The sequence below is a fragment of the Peromyscus maniculatus genome, chromosome 16, assembly GCF_049852395.1.
Source record: "Peromyscus maniculatus bairdii isolate BWxNUB_F1_BW_parent chromosome 16, HU_Pman_BW_mat_3.1, whole genome shotgun sequence".
Taxonomy (NCBI): Eukaryota; Metazoa; Chordata; class Mammalia; order Rodentia; family Cricetidae; genus Peromyscus; species Peromyscus maniculatus.
This window is the reverse complement of record NC_134867.1, coordinates 64,421,815-64,438,217: the sequence shown is the minus strand read 5'-3', so window position 1 is coordinate 64,438,217 and position 16,403 is coordinate 64,421,815. Positions and strand designations below refer to the sequence as shown.

Below are 16,403 nucleotides of genomic sequence, written 5' to 3'. Positions count from 1 at the left end.
GTGTGTGTGTGTGTGTGTGTGTGTGTGTAACAGATACCAGGCGTCCTTCTCAGTCACTCTTCCCCTTAGCTTTGGAGACAGGGTCCCTCACTGAACCTGGAGCTTGCCAGTTCAGCTAGATTGGAGAGGGGGGACTAGCAAACCCGAGGAGTCCTCCTGTCTCCCCTTTCCAGTGCTTCCGATACCCCATCACACCCAGCCTACAGTACTTTCTATTACTTATTTACTTAATTTATTTGGGAAGTGTGAGCCATCATGAGCATGGAGAGGTCCAAGGACAGTCTTTGGGGGTTGACTCTCTCGACCTGCACGTGAGACCCGGGACCTGAACTCAGATCATCAGGCTTGGCAGAAAGCACCCCTACCCACTGAGCCACCTTGCCAGCCTTCATGCACAGCTTTTTTAATGTGGGTTTTAGGAATTCAAATTCAGGACCTCCGGCTTCCTCAGCAAGTGCTTGACTAACTGATCTACATCCCTAGCCCCTGACCTATAGTTTTATATGGACATCAGTGAAGCATTTAATAGTCTGCTGCTTTGGTCCAAGGTACTATAAATCTGTGACAGTCAGCAGCATACAGTTTGTGCGCGCATGCGCGCGCACATACACAGACACAGACACAGACACACACACACAGACACACACACACAGACACACACACACACACACACACACACATATTATAGATATATTATTGAGATAGCCTTCTTGTTGGGGTGTTTTTATGGCCCTGCCTGGTGAGGCCTTCTTCACCTGTGCCCCGCCCCCTGCTCCAGGAACCTCCCCGGACTCCCCACTCTCTGCCCTTTCCCTTCCCTATCACAACACGGTGTCTGCCAGGCTCCTCTCCATAAACAGCTCTTCTCACTCATCACCCCACTCAGGGGCCTCTCTGACACACCTGCCCAGGCCAACTTTCCTCTCGTACACATATCTGTCTCCCTAGCAGGTTCCCAAGACACCACGCTTCAGCAGGAGAGTTAGTCTGCTGAAAGAAATGTCCCTGAGGGTCCAGGGAGGTCCCCTCTGCCTGGAGACAGCTCCTCACTGTTGCTACAGTTCCAGTCCATGTTTTACTCCAGAAGGGTTGGACGCGCCTTGGGTGGGAGGCAGAGGGAAGGAAGAACACAGGCAGAATGGAGAGAAGCAACAGATGGAAGTGTGCAAAGGGAGACAAGGAAGCCGGCAGATCTCTATCCATGGCCACAAGCTTGGCAAAAACTGTCACCCGGTACTGAAACACCACCTAGGAAGGGACGGCAGGAAAGGGACACCAGAGAGCCCATGACCAGCAGGCCGGCAGATCTGCTGTGGCCACCGAATGGCAGCACACAGAGGGAAGGTCAGGCCCTGCCCCCCCCCCCCCCCCCCCCGGGCAGCAGATGCTGCACAGGTCAGGGAGCGCCTGCAGGTCTCAGAGGAGAAGAGGAACGAAGGCAGAGAGGAAATGCACAAAGCGAACCTGTCAGGCGACACCCTTGAAGTTGTGTGGTGACAGTCAGGAGAGAGATTTGCACGTCACTATGCATGTGACCACCCAACTGATGGCTCCCCAAGAGGACTGAGAAAACCCACACCACGACCCTTTCCACGGGCTTCGTCACAAAAGACAGCAAGTACTTACTAACAGTATCCCATAGAACCTAGAGGCAATGCGGCGGAGCCGGGAGAGCATGTCGCTTAGGTCACAGGTGGCGATTTTGGCCAGGGAGCAACATGGTCTTACTCCTCAAGCATCTCACTCCTCTGCCTCAGAGAGCCAGCTCCCAGTCTGGTCTGTAAACACTTGGCCAGTTCGAGATCATCTGAAAGTCAGCGGAGAGCAATGAGCAGCTGCTCACAGCCAGGATGCAGCCGCCCCGCTTTTAGTAACTGCCTTAGCCAAACTCCAGGGTCATTTACTTAATATAGTAGGTGCTCTTTCTACTGGGCAGCCAGTGGGACACGGTAGGCCAGCTGCTGGGCTGCAAGTCTGCCAGGCCTGAGAGGAGCCCAGACAGAGCGAGCCACTGTGGCAGCGGCCGAGGCTGCAGCAGGGGGATCTCACACTCTCCACCGGCATCTCGATGTTCCTCGCTCCCAGGAAGACAGTCGTGTCCCTCGATGAGTGCTAAGTGGTTCTCCTCAATGTATTCACACCACTATTTGTTCCCGAGTTCTATTCTTGCAGCTCACACACTCCAGCTTCCTTCTGCCACTGGAAGATTCCCCTACTGAAGAAACCCGGACCCCAGAGAACGCAAGCCATACACTCAAGGTGACAGACACAGTTAATGGCAAAGCTGCCCGCCGCCATCCGAGACATCCACAGAACCCTCAGGCCTGTGGCCACAAATATCTCCAGCATGTGAAAACTGCTCATAGAGCATCATCTTTGGCAGCTGGGTAATGATGCAATGAGAAAGAAAAAGGTGTACCACAGGCCATCTACCCTCTTTAAATGGGCACAATTGGCTCACCACTGTGAACTCTATTAATACAGCTCAGACACAGATACAGACACAGACACAGACACAGACACAGACACAGACACAGACACACACACACACACACACACACACACACACACACACACACACTGGACATCAGCCGTGCCCCCTCTGTGTTTTTCCAAGCAGGAGCTTGCCTGGTGTTAGCAGTATTGAGGGGGAGGACAGAGACAATGAAAGTAAAAGAAGCCCTCAAAGCATGGCACGCGACACACCTCCAAGTCAAACACGACTTGTCCAGTAGTGGTACATTGGCATGGGCTTCCCTGATCATCCTTCCTGCCAGCAACGGGCATCTCTCCGCCCGCCCTCCCTGAGTGGGGCTCTTGCCTCTATGCTGAAGGACAGAGTTGGTGCACCTGCCTGTCATTCTTGATGCTCTATGGCTGACCCCTTGACCTGCATAGGCACCAAAAGCCTTAATCCACGAAGAGGGCTTTTGTGTTGTGGCTGGAGAAAAGGGCGAGATTCACATATGGAAGAAGCCAGTTGACAGACTAGAATCTCCTCCCTATTAAGTCTACTGTTAACAAAACAAAGCAAAACACGCACACACACACACACACACACACACACACAACCTAACAACAAAAAACCAGTAAGATTTTCACAGGCGGGTGCTATATGATGACCTATGAAAGGTCATGAAATTGGGGGCTGGCGCTTTTGAGTCTCTGCCCCAACCCAGCTCTCCACTTCACTTCCATTCTCTAGAATGCCTTTTCTTCCTTAACAAACTGCCTCTGCTTCTATCTTTATCCATACGTCCTTGGTCCCGTTCTGTGTTCCAGGATGGAGGAACCTGGAGATCTCAGCTAGTGCCTGGGGATTAAGATCCAGGCCTTTGACAAAGCCACTTGGAATCCCTTCCCTTCCCCCATGCAAGGACATCACCACCACGCAACGACCAAGACGAAACAGTGAAGTGTGGAAACATCTTCAGCGATGCTTTTGTGCTCACGGTGGCACTTCCCACAAAAAATAAAAACAACTGAAGTGTCCAAGCGCAAAGCCAAGGACCAGTGCCTACGGAAAAGTGGTTCTGAGATGTCAGGGGCCACCAACTGTCTGACCTTACACTTAGTGAGAGGCGAGGTGATTTCTCTCATAAGGAGGGGAGTGTTTACTATCGGATTGACCCGCTGGACCAGAAGTGGGATGGTGGGGGTGTTTTTGACTGACAGCTGTAAGTTTCTGTGGAGTATGAAGCAAAGCCAACCAGTGGAGAGAGTGCAGGCCAGAAGGGGCGTCAGCGTGATCGAGAGGGGAGATTTGGAATTGAAATGGTCCTGGTAGAGAAGCAAAGAGTCGGGTGCGGCTACATAGTAGGCAGAAAAAGGTAAAGTTCTCACAGATGGGGGTGTGCCTGGGCCTTCCATGGTGTAGTCTGTCGGACACGTGTCCTCTGCCATTGCCAGCTCTAAATGCTGACATGGAGAGAACGCTTCTCCCAGACGACTAGGGTTAGAGAGCAAGGATACAGGACAGCCCTGGATCTCTGCTGGTGAGAAAAAGCAGACGATAAAAACTGACGGACAAGGTGGGGGCGGGGGGTGTCTGTCAGCGGATGGAGGCTCCAGGGAGATGAGTAACCAAGGTGTGGCTGAGTACGTGAGATGGAAAGACAGATGGGATCGGAAAGCACCCACCATGAATGACTCCGCCAATTTAAAAAGATTGTGTTTCCAGTGTGACATGGTTTGGAGTAGGGGGATGCCACTGGGGATGCCGAGAGAAAGGAGCCAGAGGATCCCATGACCAGACAGTCTCCACGTGAATGTGGATGACACCCCACAGAAAGGCAAGCGCGGCAGAAGTAGGGAAGACCAATACGGGGTCTGAGACGTCTACTGCCTTTTTGGAGAACACCCAGCAGTGTGGACAGAGAGAAGCTGGACAGCCAAGGCATGCGAGGCTTACATCAGTGGAGCCTTTGGAGCTGGGGAGGAGCTGCTAGGCACAATGAGGGAAAAAAGTGGTGTTAACCCGAGGACCACGAAAACAAACAGCTTCACTTAGAGGGTCACAGAGAAGTGAGACCCTAGAGCCACCACATCATACTGAAAGCAGACACCCATGGAAAGAGCTGAGTGAGAGCGGGGGTTCATGGGGAGGAGGGATGCTGTGAGCACTTCACAAGAGGCAGTGATACAGGAAGTAGAAAGGCAGGAAGAATAGATGGGGTCTGGTCTTCTCTCAGGATAGGACCCCGCCCGGGAAACACCCCTGTGGCCTAGTAACCTAGTCAGCCTATGGTGGCCACATCTTGGATCCAGCTCCACTGACGCCTGTGGATGATGGTGGGGCTAGTCCTTCATGGCTCGCTCCCTATCAGTCAGTGGCTTTCCTTTACAGACACGACACTGCCGTGTGTCTTTTCTGCACTCTTGCCAAGAATTAGCATCAATCCTCTCTCTTTGGGTGCACTCTAGCTTTCAAGGCTTTGATTATCTGGCCTTCTGGAGTTTCCAGTATCACAAGCCATAAACCAAATTCACACTTTACTAAGTAGGGAGCTGAGCAGGACCAGGCTGGGAGCCACTGAGCAGCCAGAGTGTTTAACATGAGGATCTGAGTTCAACCCCAGGACCCATGTACAAAAAGCCAGGCATGGTGGTACACACTTAACAATCCCAAGCCTGAAGCAGCAGAGACAGGTATAGCCTGGGGCTTAGTGACTAGCCAGCTAGCTCACTCGGCAAGCTTGGCCAGTAAGATTCATGTCCCATGCTCATGGATAGGTAGGATTAACATAGTAAAAATGGCAACCATACCAAAAGCAATCTACAGATTCAATGCAATCCCCATCAAAATCCCAACACAATTCTTCACAGACTTGGAAAGAAAAATACTCAACTTCATATGGAAAAACAAAAGACCCAGGATAGCTAAAAGAATCCTATACGATAAAGCAACCTTTGGAGGCATCACCATCCCTGACCTCAAACTCTACTATAGAGCTATAGTAATAAAAACAGCTTGGTACTGGTATAAAAACTGACATACGGACCAATGGAATTGAATTGAAGACCCTGACATTAATCCATGCACATATGAACACCTGGTTTTTGACAAAGGAGCCAAAACTATACAATGGAAAAAAGAAAGTATCTTCAACAAATGCTGCTGGCATAACTGGATGTCAATATGTAAAAGATTACAAATAGATCCATATCTGTCACCATGCACAAAACTCAAGTCCAAGTGGATCAAAGACCTGAACATAAATCCAGTTACACTAAACTTAATAGAAAAGAAAGTAGGAAGCACTCTTGAACACATTGGCACCGGAGACCATTTCCTAAATAAAACACCAACAGCATAGACCCTGAGCACAACAATTAATAAATGGGACCTCCCGAAACTGAGAAGCTTTTGCAGGGCAAAAGACACAGTCAATAAGACAAGAAGACAGCCAACAAAATGGGAAAACATCTTCACCAACCCCATATCTGACAGAAGATTGATCTCCACAGTATATAAAGAACTCAAGAAACTAGACATCAAAATACTGAACAGTCCAATTAAAAAATGGGCTAAAGAGCTAAACAGAGTATTCACAAAACGAGAAACACAAATGGCTGAAAGACATTTAAAGAAATGCTCAACATCCTTAATCATCAGAGAAATGCAAATCAAAACGACTCTGAGATACCACCTTACACCTGTCAGAATGGCTATGATCAAAAACACCAATGACAGTCAATGTTGGAGAGGATGTGGAGCAAAGGGAACACTCCTCCACTGTTGGTGGGAATGTAAACTTGTACAACCACTGTGGAAATCAGTATGGCGGTTTCTCAGAAAATTAGGAATCAAACTACCTCAAGACCCAGCCATCCCACTCTTGGGCATATACCCAAGGAATGCTCAAGGAATAAAGATACATGCTCAGCTATGTTCATAGCAGCACTATTTGTAATAGCCAGAACCTGGAAACAACCTAGATGCCCGTCAACAGAAGAATGAATGAAAAAAATGTGGTACATATACACAATGGAGTACTTACTACTCAGCAGAGAAAAACAATAAAAGCATGAAATTTGCAGGCAAATGGATGGAACTAGAAAAAATCATCCTGAGTGAGGTAACCCAAACCCAGAAAGACAGTCATTGTATGTACTCACTCATAAGTGGATTCTAGATATAAAATAAAGAACAATCAGACCACACACACACACACACATACACACACACACAAAAAAAAGATTCACGTCCCCAAAACAAGACAGAATGTGTTTGAGAAACAACACCTGGGATTGATGTCTGACCTCTGTATGCATGCCTACACACACACACACACACACACACACACACGCACGCACGCACGCACGCACGCACGCACGCACGCACGCATGCATGCATGAGCGTGAAGGCAGGCAGACCTCCTGCATCTACACTAGGGCATATTCTTTCTGCTGCTGCAATTGCAGAGATTTTCTTTCTTTGACTCTTCACCATGTGTTTGCTTTTTGTCATTTGCACTCTGTTTCCAAAACTGTTCCTTGAAAGTCACTGTATGATCACACTAGAGCTTTTAGAAAATTATTTAACTAAAGTCTGCCTCATTTAGAACCGCATGAAATCACATCACCTAGACTGTGTGCTGAGAAGGTTGCTGCTCTGGATTGATACTTCTCTTTCCAAGTCTCAGGCTGTACCATCATAGCTACTCCACAGACCTTCTCCTAGATGCTTGGATCCCCAGCTCTGCTGTTCTCTCTCTCTCTCTCTCTCTCTCTCTCTCTCTCTCTCTCTCTCTCTCTCTCTCTCTCTCTCTCTCTCCCCCCCCCCATCTGTGCTCCTTCTCTCACAGGTTTCCACTCAGCAGCTCAAGTCTTCCTAAAGCTGCATGCCTTTCAGGAGCTTAGAGGGAGCTGAGGTTTTGCACACAGGGTCATTGGTTCTAATCACTCACCCCAGGTCCCTTTTAAATTGAATGTGGCTGTTCACATACCAGGAAAACAGATAAGGCCAAGTGTATGCCTTTGCCTCCGTTTTGTGTATCTCTGTTACTGTAGAAACATAAAACTGCGTTCACATAAAAGAGCCATTGGCTGTGCACACCAGCTCGGCCACCTTCGTTGTGTTACGATGGGGTGACTGACCACCTACAGCATGGTGACTGTATTTTATATACCTTAGTTCACAACTGCGGGTAGATCTGGACTCGGGAGGGATGGCAGCTCTGTTTGGATGGGCATTCTGAACCCTGGAGCCTTGTGCTAGGCAAGTGCCATCCTGCCAAACTACATTGCCAGCCCTCCATCCAATATTTACCCAAGTCTTTGTTATTCTCAGGGGATGACTTTGAAGAGCACAGGCTCTTTCAGAAGCATGCATATTCCTTATGGCTAGCACACCTAAACCACCAGTCCCTCAGCAAAGACATCAAAGTTAAACATCTCAGTGACCTTTACTCTAGCTGTGGTGCTTATATAGAAAACTATAGCTTATATGCTGTAGACACATTGGTTTCTCAACATTTCAAGCTTATCGTCAACATTTTGAGGTATTTACATAATTATTAATTGACCCAGACACTAAGGTTCAGTGGGTACAACCTGAGACATAATGCTTCAGCTTTATGAACAGATGCTTCTGCCCATTCAGGACCCTCTTCAGTTTCCCTGATACCCTGTAACCTGGATACTCTGATCTTTTCCAAGACAAGGAAAGGTATTTCCAACCATTTATCTAGTCATTGCTTCTGTTTTTGTTTTTATGTTAGTCCCTAAGGAACCTCCAAGGTTCTTAGATTCCCACTGATTTCCTGTCACCCCATCACCATCAGCTGTCAATGACCTTGGCTGGGTGACAGTCTGTCACTCAGCCAGCCTGTGCTTATGCAGTCTGGGGTCTATCTCCAGTGCCAACTCAAAATCCTGTTTATATTGAGGAGTTCATCTCCAAAGCATTTCAGTATGATTATGGTCAGAGTTAATGCCACCATGATATCCCCCCCCATTCAACAATTGACACCTTTCCATTTATTTACACAAGTTGACTGAGAAGCCAACTTCAACAGTTCCCTCTGCCTCATTTCCCAAATTCAGTATCTCCAACCCCCACTGACCTGTAAGCAGTAGGCATTTCTTTCTTATGAGAACTTTGCTGGCTTATGTGTTTGTACACATGTGGTCCTGGTGCCCTCAGAGTTCAGAGGGGGTGGGTATCAGATCCCCTGGAACTTACAAGCTGCTGGTGGATGCTGAGACTGAAGCTGGATCCTCTGTAAGAGGAATAAGCCACTCTCGCTGCCAAGACACCTCTCCAAGCCCTGTGAACATTTCTGAACCTGTGATGCTGCCATCTTGGATCATTTGGGCAGCCTCCTTCCTGGCCAAAGTGAGCCTTATGAATCACAGGTCTGAACTGGACACCACCTCTGCATGACTCTGCACAGAGTGGAGGGAAACCTCAGCTTGGTAGGCCTGAGAAACATTCAGCAAACAACACACTTAACAGAGCAAGTTTAAAATCAGAGGCAAAGTTGGCATCACATATATTTAACATAGGACAAAAGGTGCATTCTGATGTGGTTAGATAAGAGAGAGTATAAGGGAAGAAAAGGACATAGACCTTAGTGGCATGAAGGCTATAAAGGAAAAGATCAACAGAGATCCATATACAGGGCATGAAAGCTGTATGCAGGTACATCTCACTAGAGTTCAGTAAATTAAACTTGAAGAGATTTCAAGATTGCCAAGAGACTTTAAGTTGCCTTAGAAAATAGTCCTATTTCTCTAAGTCTTTGGGAAGGTGACTGGGTTATGAAGATGGAGCCTCATGTATAGAATCTGCACCTGTAATCAGATGTTTCCTGTCCCTACCACCTGGGATTATTCCACAGTATTTCCACCTTTTTGTCTAATTAAAAAAGAAGATTTTAATTTCAACATAGTATAATTATATACAGTAAAAATACTTATCAAGTGAGAATCACAGTTATAATATCCATTTGTATTTGGAAAATTTAGAAAAAAATACTCAATTACCTACCCTATGTTGGTGAGTCTAAAGTTTTATACCTAATTTGCTTTCTATCATAACTAAAGAAAACTGTAAGTTTAACTATTTAGCTTTTTAACTCCATCAAAGACCCCAGAAAGGGTGAAATATTAACTAATGACAGGGACATCAGGCTGCCTGAACAGTCATCCTAGGTTCTTCTGCAATGTTGGGGCACCCAATTAGACTATCTGACAGACTTTCCTGTGAAGCAGGAAATTTTGTAGGACTGTCCTACCTTGTCTTGGCAAGGTTTGGCAGTCACCTTTCTTGTATCCTGCTGGTCCAGTATATTGTCAGACTGTATATTGTCAGATTGTATATATTGTCAGCAACTGAGGCAAGGGCAGTTTCTTTGCTTACATGGCTAGTTTTTTACATAAAGAAAACAAACTCCATATGGCGTTTCTTCAATGCCTATCATCTTCTCTGAAGTAGTTTGGTGCTGCTAGGAACAGATGTGTCTCACTATCATGAAAAACCTTAGGTTATTAAACATGTTAAATGTCAAATTCTGTAGGTCTTTGAAATGTTTTAAGATCATCTATCTATCTAAATATATCTGTGTATGACCTGAAAACATACCTAACATGACTATAAGTTTGACTATTAATCTGTATTTTTAATTATATGTTACATTTTTTAAATGAGCTGCATAGGCATGATACCTTTGTTATACATACAGTATAACAAAATTAACTTTTATTAGTCTCAATAAACCAAAATCCATGCCAATGTAAAATATTTAATATTAATACTTTTTTTGGATTAATGTAGATTCAATAATCTGCCCTTTATCCTATCATTTCTATGTCCCCCTTTTCTTTTTAGAACAAGATCCCTGAATCTAACTCCTTTGTTCAGCTTTTTTTATTGACTATTACCAATAACAACCAATGCCCCTTAAATGATAATAAATATCCATAACTCATTTTTGGGGAATGTGGATGTAGTTTTCTAGACTACTTCCTGTTGATTATGGGTGCTGGTAATCTTTGGTGAACCCTGAAAAAATTTAGAATTATGGTCAAGTTCTGACTGGAGTAGTTTGTGAGGCTGGATCACTCGGTCAGGAACCTTGAAGCTGTTCTGGATGCAGAACTCAGAGGAAACTTCAACAGAGATGCTCTGAAATGTTGGATCATCTGGGCCATCCATTACCATCAGAGATTGGGGGCGGGGGGTGTCTTCCTCGATCAAACATGATTTTTCTTAACCCAGAATGAATCTAGAGCCTTTCATTTCCTGTGGAAATAAAAGCAGAACCTCTTTCCCAAAGTAACATATCTTTTGACTTAAATTTTGAAGTCAAGATATTTTTAAAATATATAAGTTGGTCTAATCTAGCAGCTTTCACAATTAAATGTCTCTCAGTAGTTATCATTTCTTCATTAGCAGTCAAAAAATTTAAAGACAACACAATAACATACAGTCTCTAGACTCTGTGTATTTTCCATCTTTACGTGACTTACTATATTACTCTGTTCCTTTTTAAGGACTTTCTCCTACTCTTTTTCTCTTTTCTCCCAAGCCCTACACATATTTTTTAAACACATTGTAACCCATCTAGAGGCTCTTTTTGTCTGAATCTGTCCCTGCAGTGCATCTGTAACCTTTCCTGTCTTCATGAAGAAAAAAAAAAAAAAACTGCTGTGTAACTCCGATCATGGCATGCTGGTTACAGCTCCTTCTCCTCGGTTCTCTGAGAATCTAGTCTTATGGTAGAAGTACATTTAGCTCTGGGAGTCATGTTTACCGCCCCAACTCTGGGAAGTTTCTTATGTCCATGTCTCCACTAAGTAGCATGCTGCTCATAAACACTATACAAGTGTTTGGTAGCAGGGCCTCTTGAGATCGCTGCCCGTTTTTGCCACTAGCATTGAGCTAGGAAGCCATCTCTTAAAGAAGCCATGCCTCTGCTCACTGTCAGCAAACAGAGCCCACTGGAGAAAAGGCAGCTACCAAGAAGCTGTGCTTGACTGTGTTCTTGTGTGTCTAGAATCCTTTTTTAAGCTTTGTCAGGTTTTATGTGGAAATTTCAGCCATATGTTGGAATGCCATATATAGTCGGACATTTCCTGTTCCGATCACCTGGTCCCAAATAACCAACTCAGAGGCTGACTATGAATTATAAATGCTTGTCCAATAGCTCAGGCTTGTTACTAACTAGCTCTTACATTTTAAGTTAACCTATATTCCTTATTTACTCTCTGTCACATGGTGGTACCTTTATTAGCATGGCACATCCATACCCTGCTCCCTCTGCACCTGGCTGGTGACTCCTCACTCCATCCTTCTCCTTCCCAACATTCTCAGTTTTGCTCTCTCGCCTAACTTTATCCTGTTCATCTATTGGCCAGTCAGCTTCTTTATTAAACCAATCACAGTGACAAATCTTCACAGTGTACAGAAGGGTTATTCCATAGCAGGCACCCTTCTAAAAGAGAATCCACAGAACTCCCCTGAGCTGTCCACCATGGGAGACCACAATAACAACATGCCAACTGTGGGCATGGAATGGCCCTCACCAAACACCAAATTTCTGTCACCCTGATCTTAGGCTTGTAGCCTCTGGAACAGTGGGACACACGTGAAGTCTGTCTGCTACCCCCTCTGTGATGATTTATTTACAGCCTCAATGGATGGTCACACTGATGGTAAGCAGTTACATTTTTATTAAACCAGTGTGCTTTGTCAATGCTCACAGAGAGAACCATATGGATAACAGGTCAGCAACAAGAAAAACCCAGGCAACTGTGATGGCTGGTTTTGAGTATCAACTTAATTTGCTTCAGAAGTACTTAGGAGACTGACAAGGCACAACTGTGGGTGTGTCTATGAGGATTAATGTACAGGGAAGACCCATCTTGAATGTGACATCACCAGATGTAAAAAAAAAAAAAAAAAAAAAAAAAAGCGTGGATAAGGGAGAAAGCCCAGGCAGTGCTGGCAGGCTTCCTCTCCGTCTCCCGTTAGCCAAGAAGGGAAGAAACACTATTGCTATGTGCTCCTACCACAACAGCCTTCTGCCCAAGCATATAGGTTAAACAGCCACGGGCTAAATCTTCTGGAACTATGAACCAAAATAATCTTTTCTGCTGAAATCATTTCTGTTAAGCCTTCTGCCCCGTTAACAAAAAAGTAATGGCGTAGAAACAGAAAAATAGGCAACAGTTCAGAACAAGGGAATTTCACTGACCAGGAGAGGTTATGTCGACCATCACGATTCTATGAATTAGAAAGCATCCCGGGGGAGTGTGAGTGGGTGCTCCCAACCCTGGGGCTGTGAGGATGAGAGGGTGCCCACTCGTGGGACAGCACCCTTGCCAGATGCATCACCCAGAGACAAGCTGCTCAGTCCTGGCTCCTGGGTTCAAGGACACTCACTCATGCAGTCTTGAGGAACAAAGCCCTAATGGTGGTATGTTAATTGACACGTCACACCCATGATCTGTTACTGAGTTTTTGGAAAGGGCTGGGACCACAAAGTGAAGTGCACCCCTGCAGTGAAAAGGGTAGTCGGGAAACATGAGGCCGCAGTAAAGCTGAGGGACCTTTCTGTAAACAGTGTACCTTGGAGGTAGCAATGCAACTCCAGATGTGACTTTTCAAAGCAGCTGAAAGACTAAAGGGCAAGATTTAGATACAGTGGAGTGCAGCTGACTGCTCAGAGGGTTAGTTCTGATTAGGACTGAGTGTCATCTCAAAGGGAATAAGATCCAAGACATGTGTGCTTATTGTTATAGAAGAAGAAACGGCCAGAAAAGTTGCCCATAGAGGATGTAGGAGAGTTCATAGAAGGAGAAGGACAGAAACTGACTGTGTGTCCTCCATGGTGACACTCTCTGTGGGTCACTTGTTAGCTCTTCTCACAGATGAGGGGTAGCAGCCACAGCGCTAACCAGGACAGAGCCAGGGTTGGAGTGTGGCCATGTCCCTGACAGTGAAGGCATTCATGAGGTGATAGGAGAGCAATTTTCGAGAGTAAGCAGGGGCCAGGGATGCCGCTCATTCAATAAAATACTTGATGTGCAAGTTCAGATCCCACGTCAAAAGACGGTGTGGTGACAGGTGCTGTAACTCCAGCCAGCACTGGGGAGGCAGAGACAGAGCTCCCTGAAGCTAACTGCCAGAGAAGCTTGCTGAATCCATGAGCTCCGGGTCAGCGAGTGACACTATCTCAAAAGATAAGGTGGAGACTGAGTGAGGAAGACCTCTGCCTTCCACTTTTGTACACACGACTGTGTGTGTACGCATACATGCCCTCCATGCACACAAAGAAAATTAAGTATGGCTTAGTCTTAGTTTCTGCCTCAGTTAAGGTTTCTACTGAGGTGATGGAACACCATGACCAAGAAAACCTTGAAGAACAGAAAGTTTTCTTCAGCCCACGACTGTAGGTCACAGTCCATCACCGAGGGGCGTTAAAGCGGGAACTCAAGGAAGGAAGCTGGAGGCAGGAAGTGGAGCAGAGGCCATGGAGGAGTGCATCTCGCTGGCTTGTTCCTCGTGGCTTTCCTGTATGACTCAGGACCGCCTGTCCAGGGGTGGCACCGCCCACAGAGGGCTGGGCCCTCCCACATCAATTATTGATCCAGAAAATGCCCCACAGGCTTGCCTTGCCCATCGGCCAGTCTGGTTGGGGGTATTTTCTCATCTGAGGCTACTTCTTTCCAGATGACTTCAGCCTCTGTCGAGCGGACATAAAACCAACTAGGACAGTTTTCAACATGTGGCGTAGTTGGTTTTCTCAGTTTTCAACATGAGAACAAATTGCTGGCTCATTAAGAAGGTAAATAAGAACCTTCTAGAAGCAATTTCCCCGAAGTTGCAAAGGACAAAGTCAGACTACAGGCAGAGAGGGTAGTGGGAAGTAGCAGTGAAAATTAAAGTATCGCGACTCAAACGGCAGCAAGTGTCCGGGCACATCTGAGGTCACAGCAGAGAGCAGAGGAGAAGGTACAAGATGAGGCTCAGGAGTAGTTACAGGAGGCAATGCCGGATGGTGGGAGGGAGTCAGAAAGAGAAGACGACTGAAAAGTTACCTTCAGAGCCATGACTGTGACCGCTAGAGTGAAGGAAAATGCTTCTTGGTCTTATGCAAACATTCTCTCGTATAATGAAACCTACACATTCGTGTTTAAGTTTATAGCTAGTTCACTGCCATGCTTGTGTTCCTCTGGGATCCGGAAAAGGCCTAATTGAACTTAGCTTGTGTTCTAATTCTGAAGGACGTGTGAAGTCTAGGGCACTTCACGTCTAGTCTCAGAACAAATCGCCAGTGAGGTTACCTGGAATCTACTCAGGAAACCCTCAACACTCAGAGGCGGCCCCATGGCAAATGGTCTCCTTTACTGGAACACTGACTAGAGTTAGGGTTCTGAAAAGTTATTCTGGGGTGCCTGGGGATATGACTCTGAGCATTTCCCTGGCATATATAAGGCTGTGGGTTTAGCCTCTAGCAATGCAGAAAAAAACATTAATAATTCAGGGGCAAAGACCTTCCTTTTTGTAACTTGCACTCTTCCTGCCTTGGGTGCCAGCATAAAGTTAACATGGCGGAGGGTGGCCAGCGACGTATTTTACAAGGAAAAAAAAGCATGTATCATCGGGCAACAGACAGACAGAGCCCTGCTGCCAACTAACACTTTCAGCTACTCCAGGGCGTGTACCCCAGTAACTCACATCCGTAAGCCACGGAACCTGTCTCCTTGCAAGTGTGGTCCCGTTCCGAGGATAGGTGACTTCTGACTTGATGTTCCCAACACCAGTTTTCTTGTGCCACATGATGGACAGCAACCTGAAACTGGGTGGAAAAACTGAAATAAGTCCAGTTGAGCTGGAGAGGTGGACAGCTGGGAGAAAGTCCAGGGATGCTCCACCGCTCCTCTGCCGCTATTCCCAGCAGAATCAGAAGAGTGGGGGTCATGCATACGCTACAGGTCATGAGCTGATGACAGCTTGTATGTCTTTCTGACACACCAAGCATGCGCTCCTCCTCTTACCTGGAAAAGAACAGTGTGCTTCCTCTGCTTTCCATGTACTTCCCAGGCTGGGCTCTTTAAGCTATGTTCCTATGGAACACATTGCTACTTTCATTCATGAGGAACAGGAGCCTCAGAAGTCAAAAGGAAAGACAGAGCACATATTTAGAGATGAGTACAGGGCAGGAGACAGGACAGGGCTTCAGGTGATCACACCTGGCCTGCCAGCATCGTTGTCTACCTCATCCCTTTGCTCACAAAATCAAGACTAGCAAAGGGAACTGGATAAGAAGCTCCTGTGAAGGTGGGTTAGGAGGATTAGTAAATGGCAAACAGCTAAGAAGGATGAATCAAATCTGGCACATTCTTCAGTCAGCCAGCTCCTCGGTTACAGGTGCATGGGTGAGCTCTGTTCCAGAGCAGCTGGAACAGTCGTCAGGAAGTCTCTCTCAGATGACACTTCTGTCTGTCTTCTGATTCATCATGGAAGAGAATAAATTGGGTGTTGAAAGGTCCATAGTGCGCACAGAAAAACTATGGCTTTCTAGAAGGAGGGGTGTCTTTAAGAATTTCAGAAGACACTGCAACTTCTTATTGAGCTAGATACTTCCATATAAAGTAACATCCCAAATCCTAACGGGACAGTAGTTAAACCAGGAGGACTTGTTGGAGCACACACATTCCTTCAGCCGTCCCACAACGTCTTTCTCTCCTTTCCCACCTGTCTGCTGGCTTTCACTGCTGGGAAAACACATTCATGGCACTTAACGCACAACTGAGTCTCCCTGTTCCTCAAAGGTTCTGATTCATCTTTTATGTTAAACCTTGTCTCAGATCCATTACTCAAAGCAACTCCACCGCTGTAGCCACAGTGACTGCCCTGGCCTTACATCAATGACAGAGCCCCTCAGATGTTG

The 16,403-nt window shown here is 46.3% G+C and overlaps 1 protein-coding gene across 8 annotated transcripts in view; it reads right to left on the bottom strand.

Moving 5' to 3' along the window:
- Rps6ka2 (ribosomal protein S6 kinase A2) overlaps nt 1–16,403 on the bottom strand; it is a 295,100-nt gene that overhangs the window by 171,153 nt on the left and 107,544 nt on the right. For 3 of the 8 annotated variants that reach the window (XM_042262424.2, XM_015994843.3, XM_042262425.2), the window contains one exon: nt 15,188–15,308. The exons of 4 other annotated variants lie outside the window; for them this stretch is intronic. In XM_042262424.2, coding sequence (XP_042118358.1) covers nt 15,188–15,289 — 102 coding nt within the window. In that variant the 5' untranslated portion in view covers nt 15,290–15,308. Of the gene's footprint in view, nt 1–1,626; nt 1,753–15,187; nt 15,309–16,403 lie in introns of those variants that run through there. One more of the 8 variants, XM_006975912.4, reaches the window with a different exon arrangement.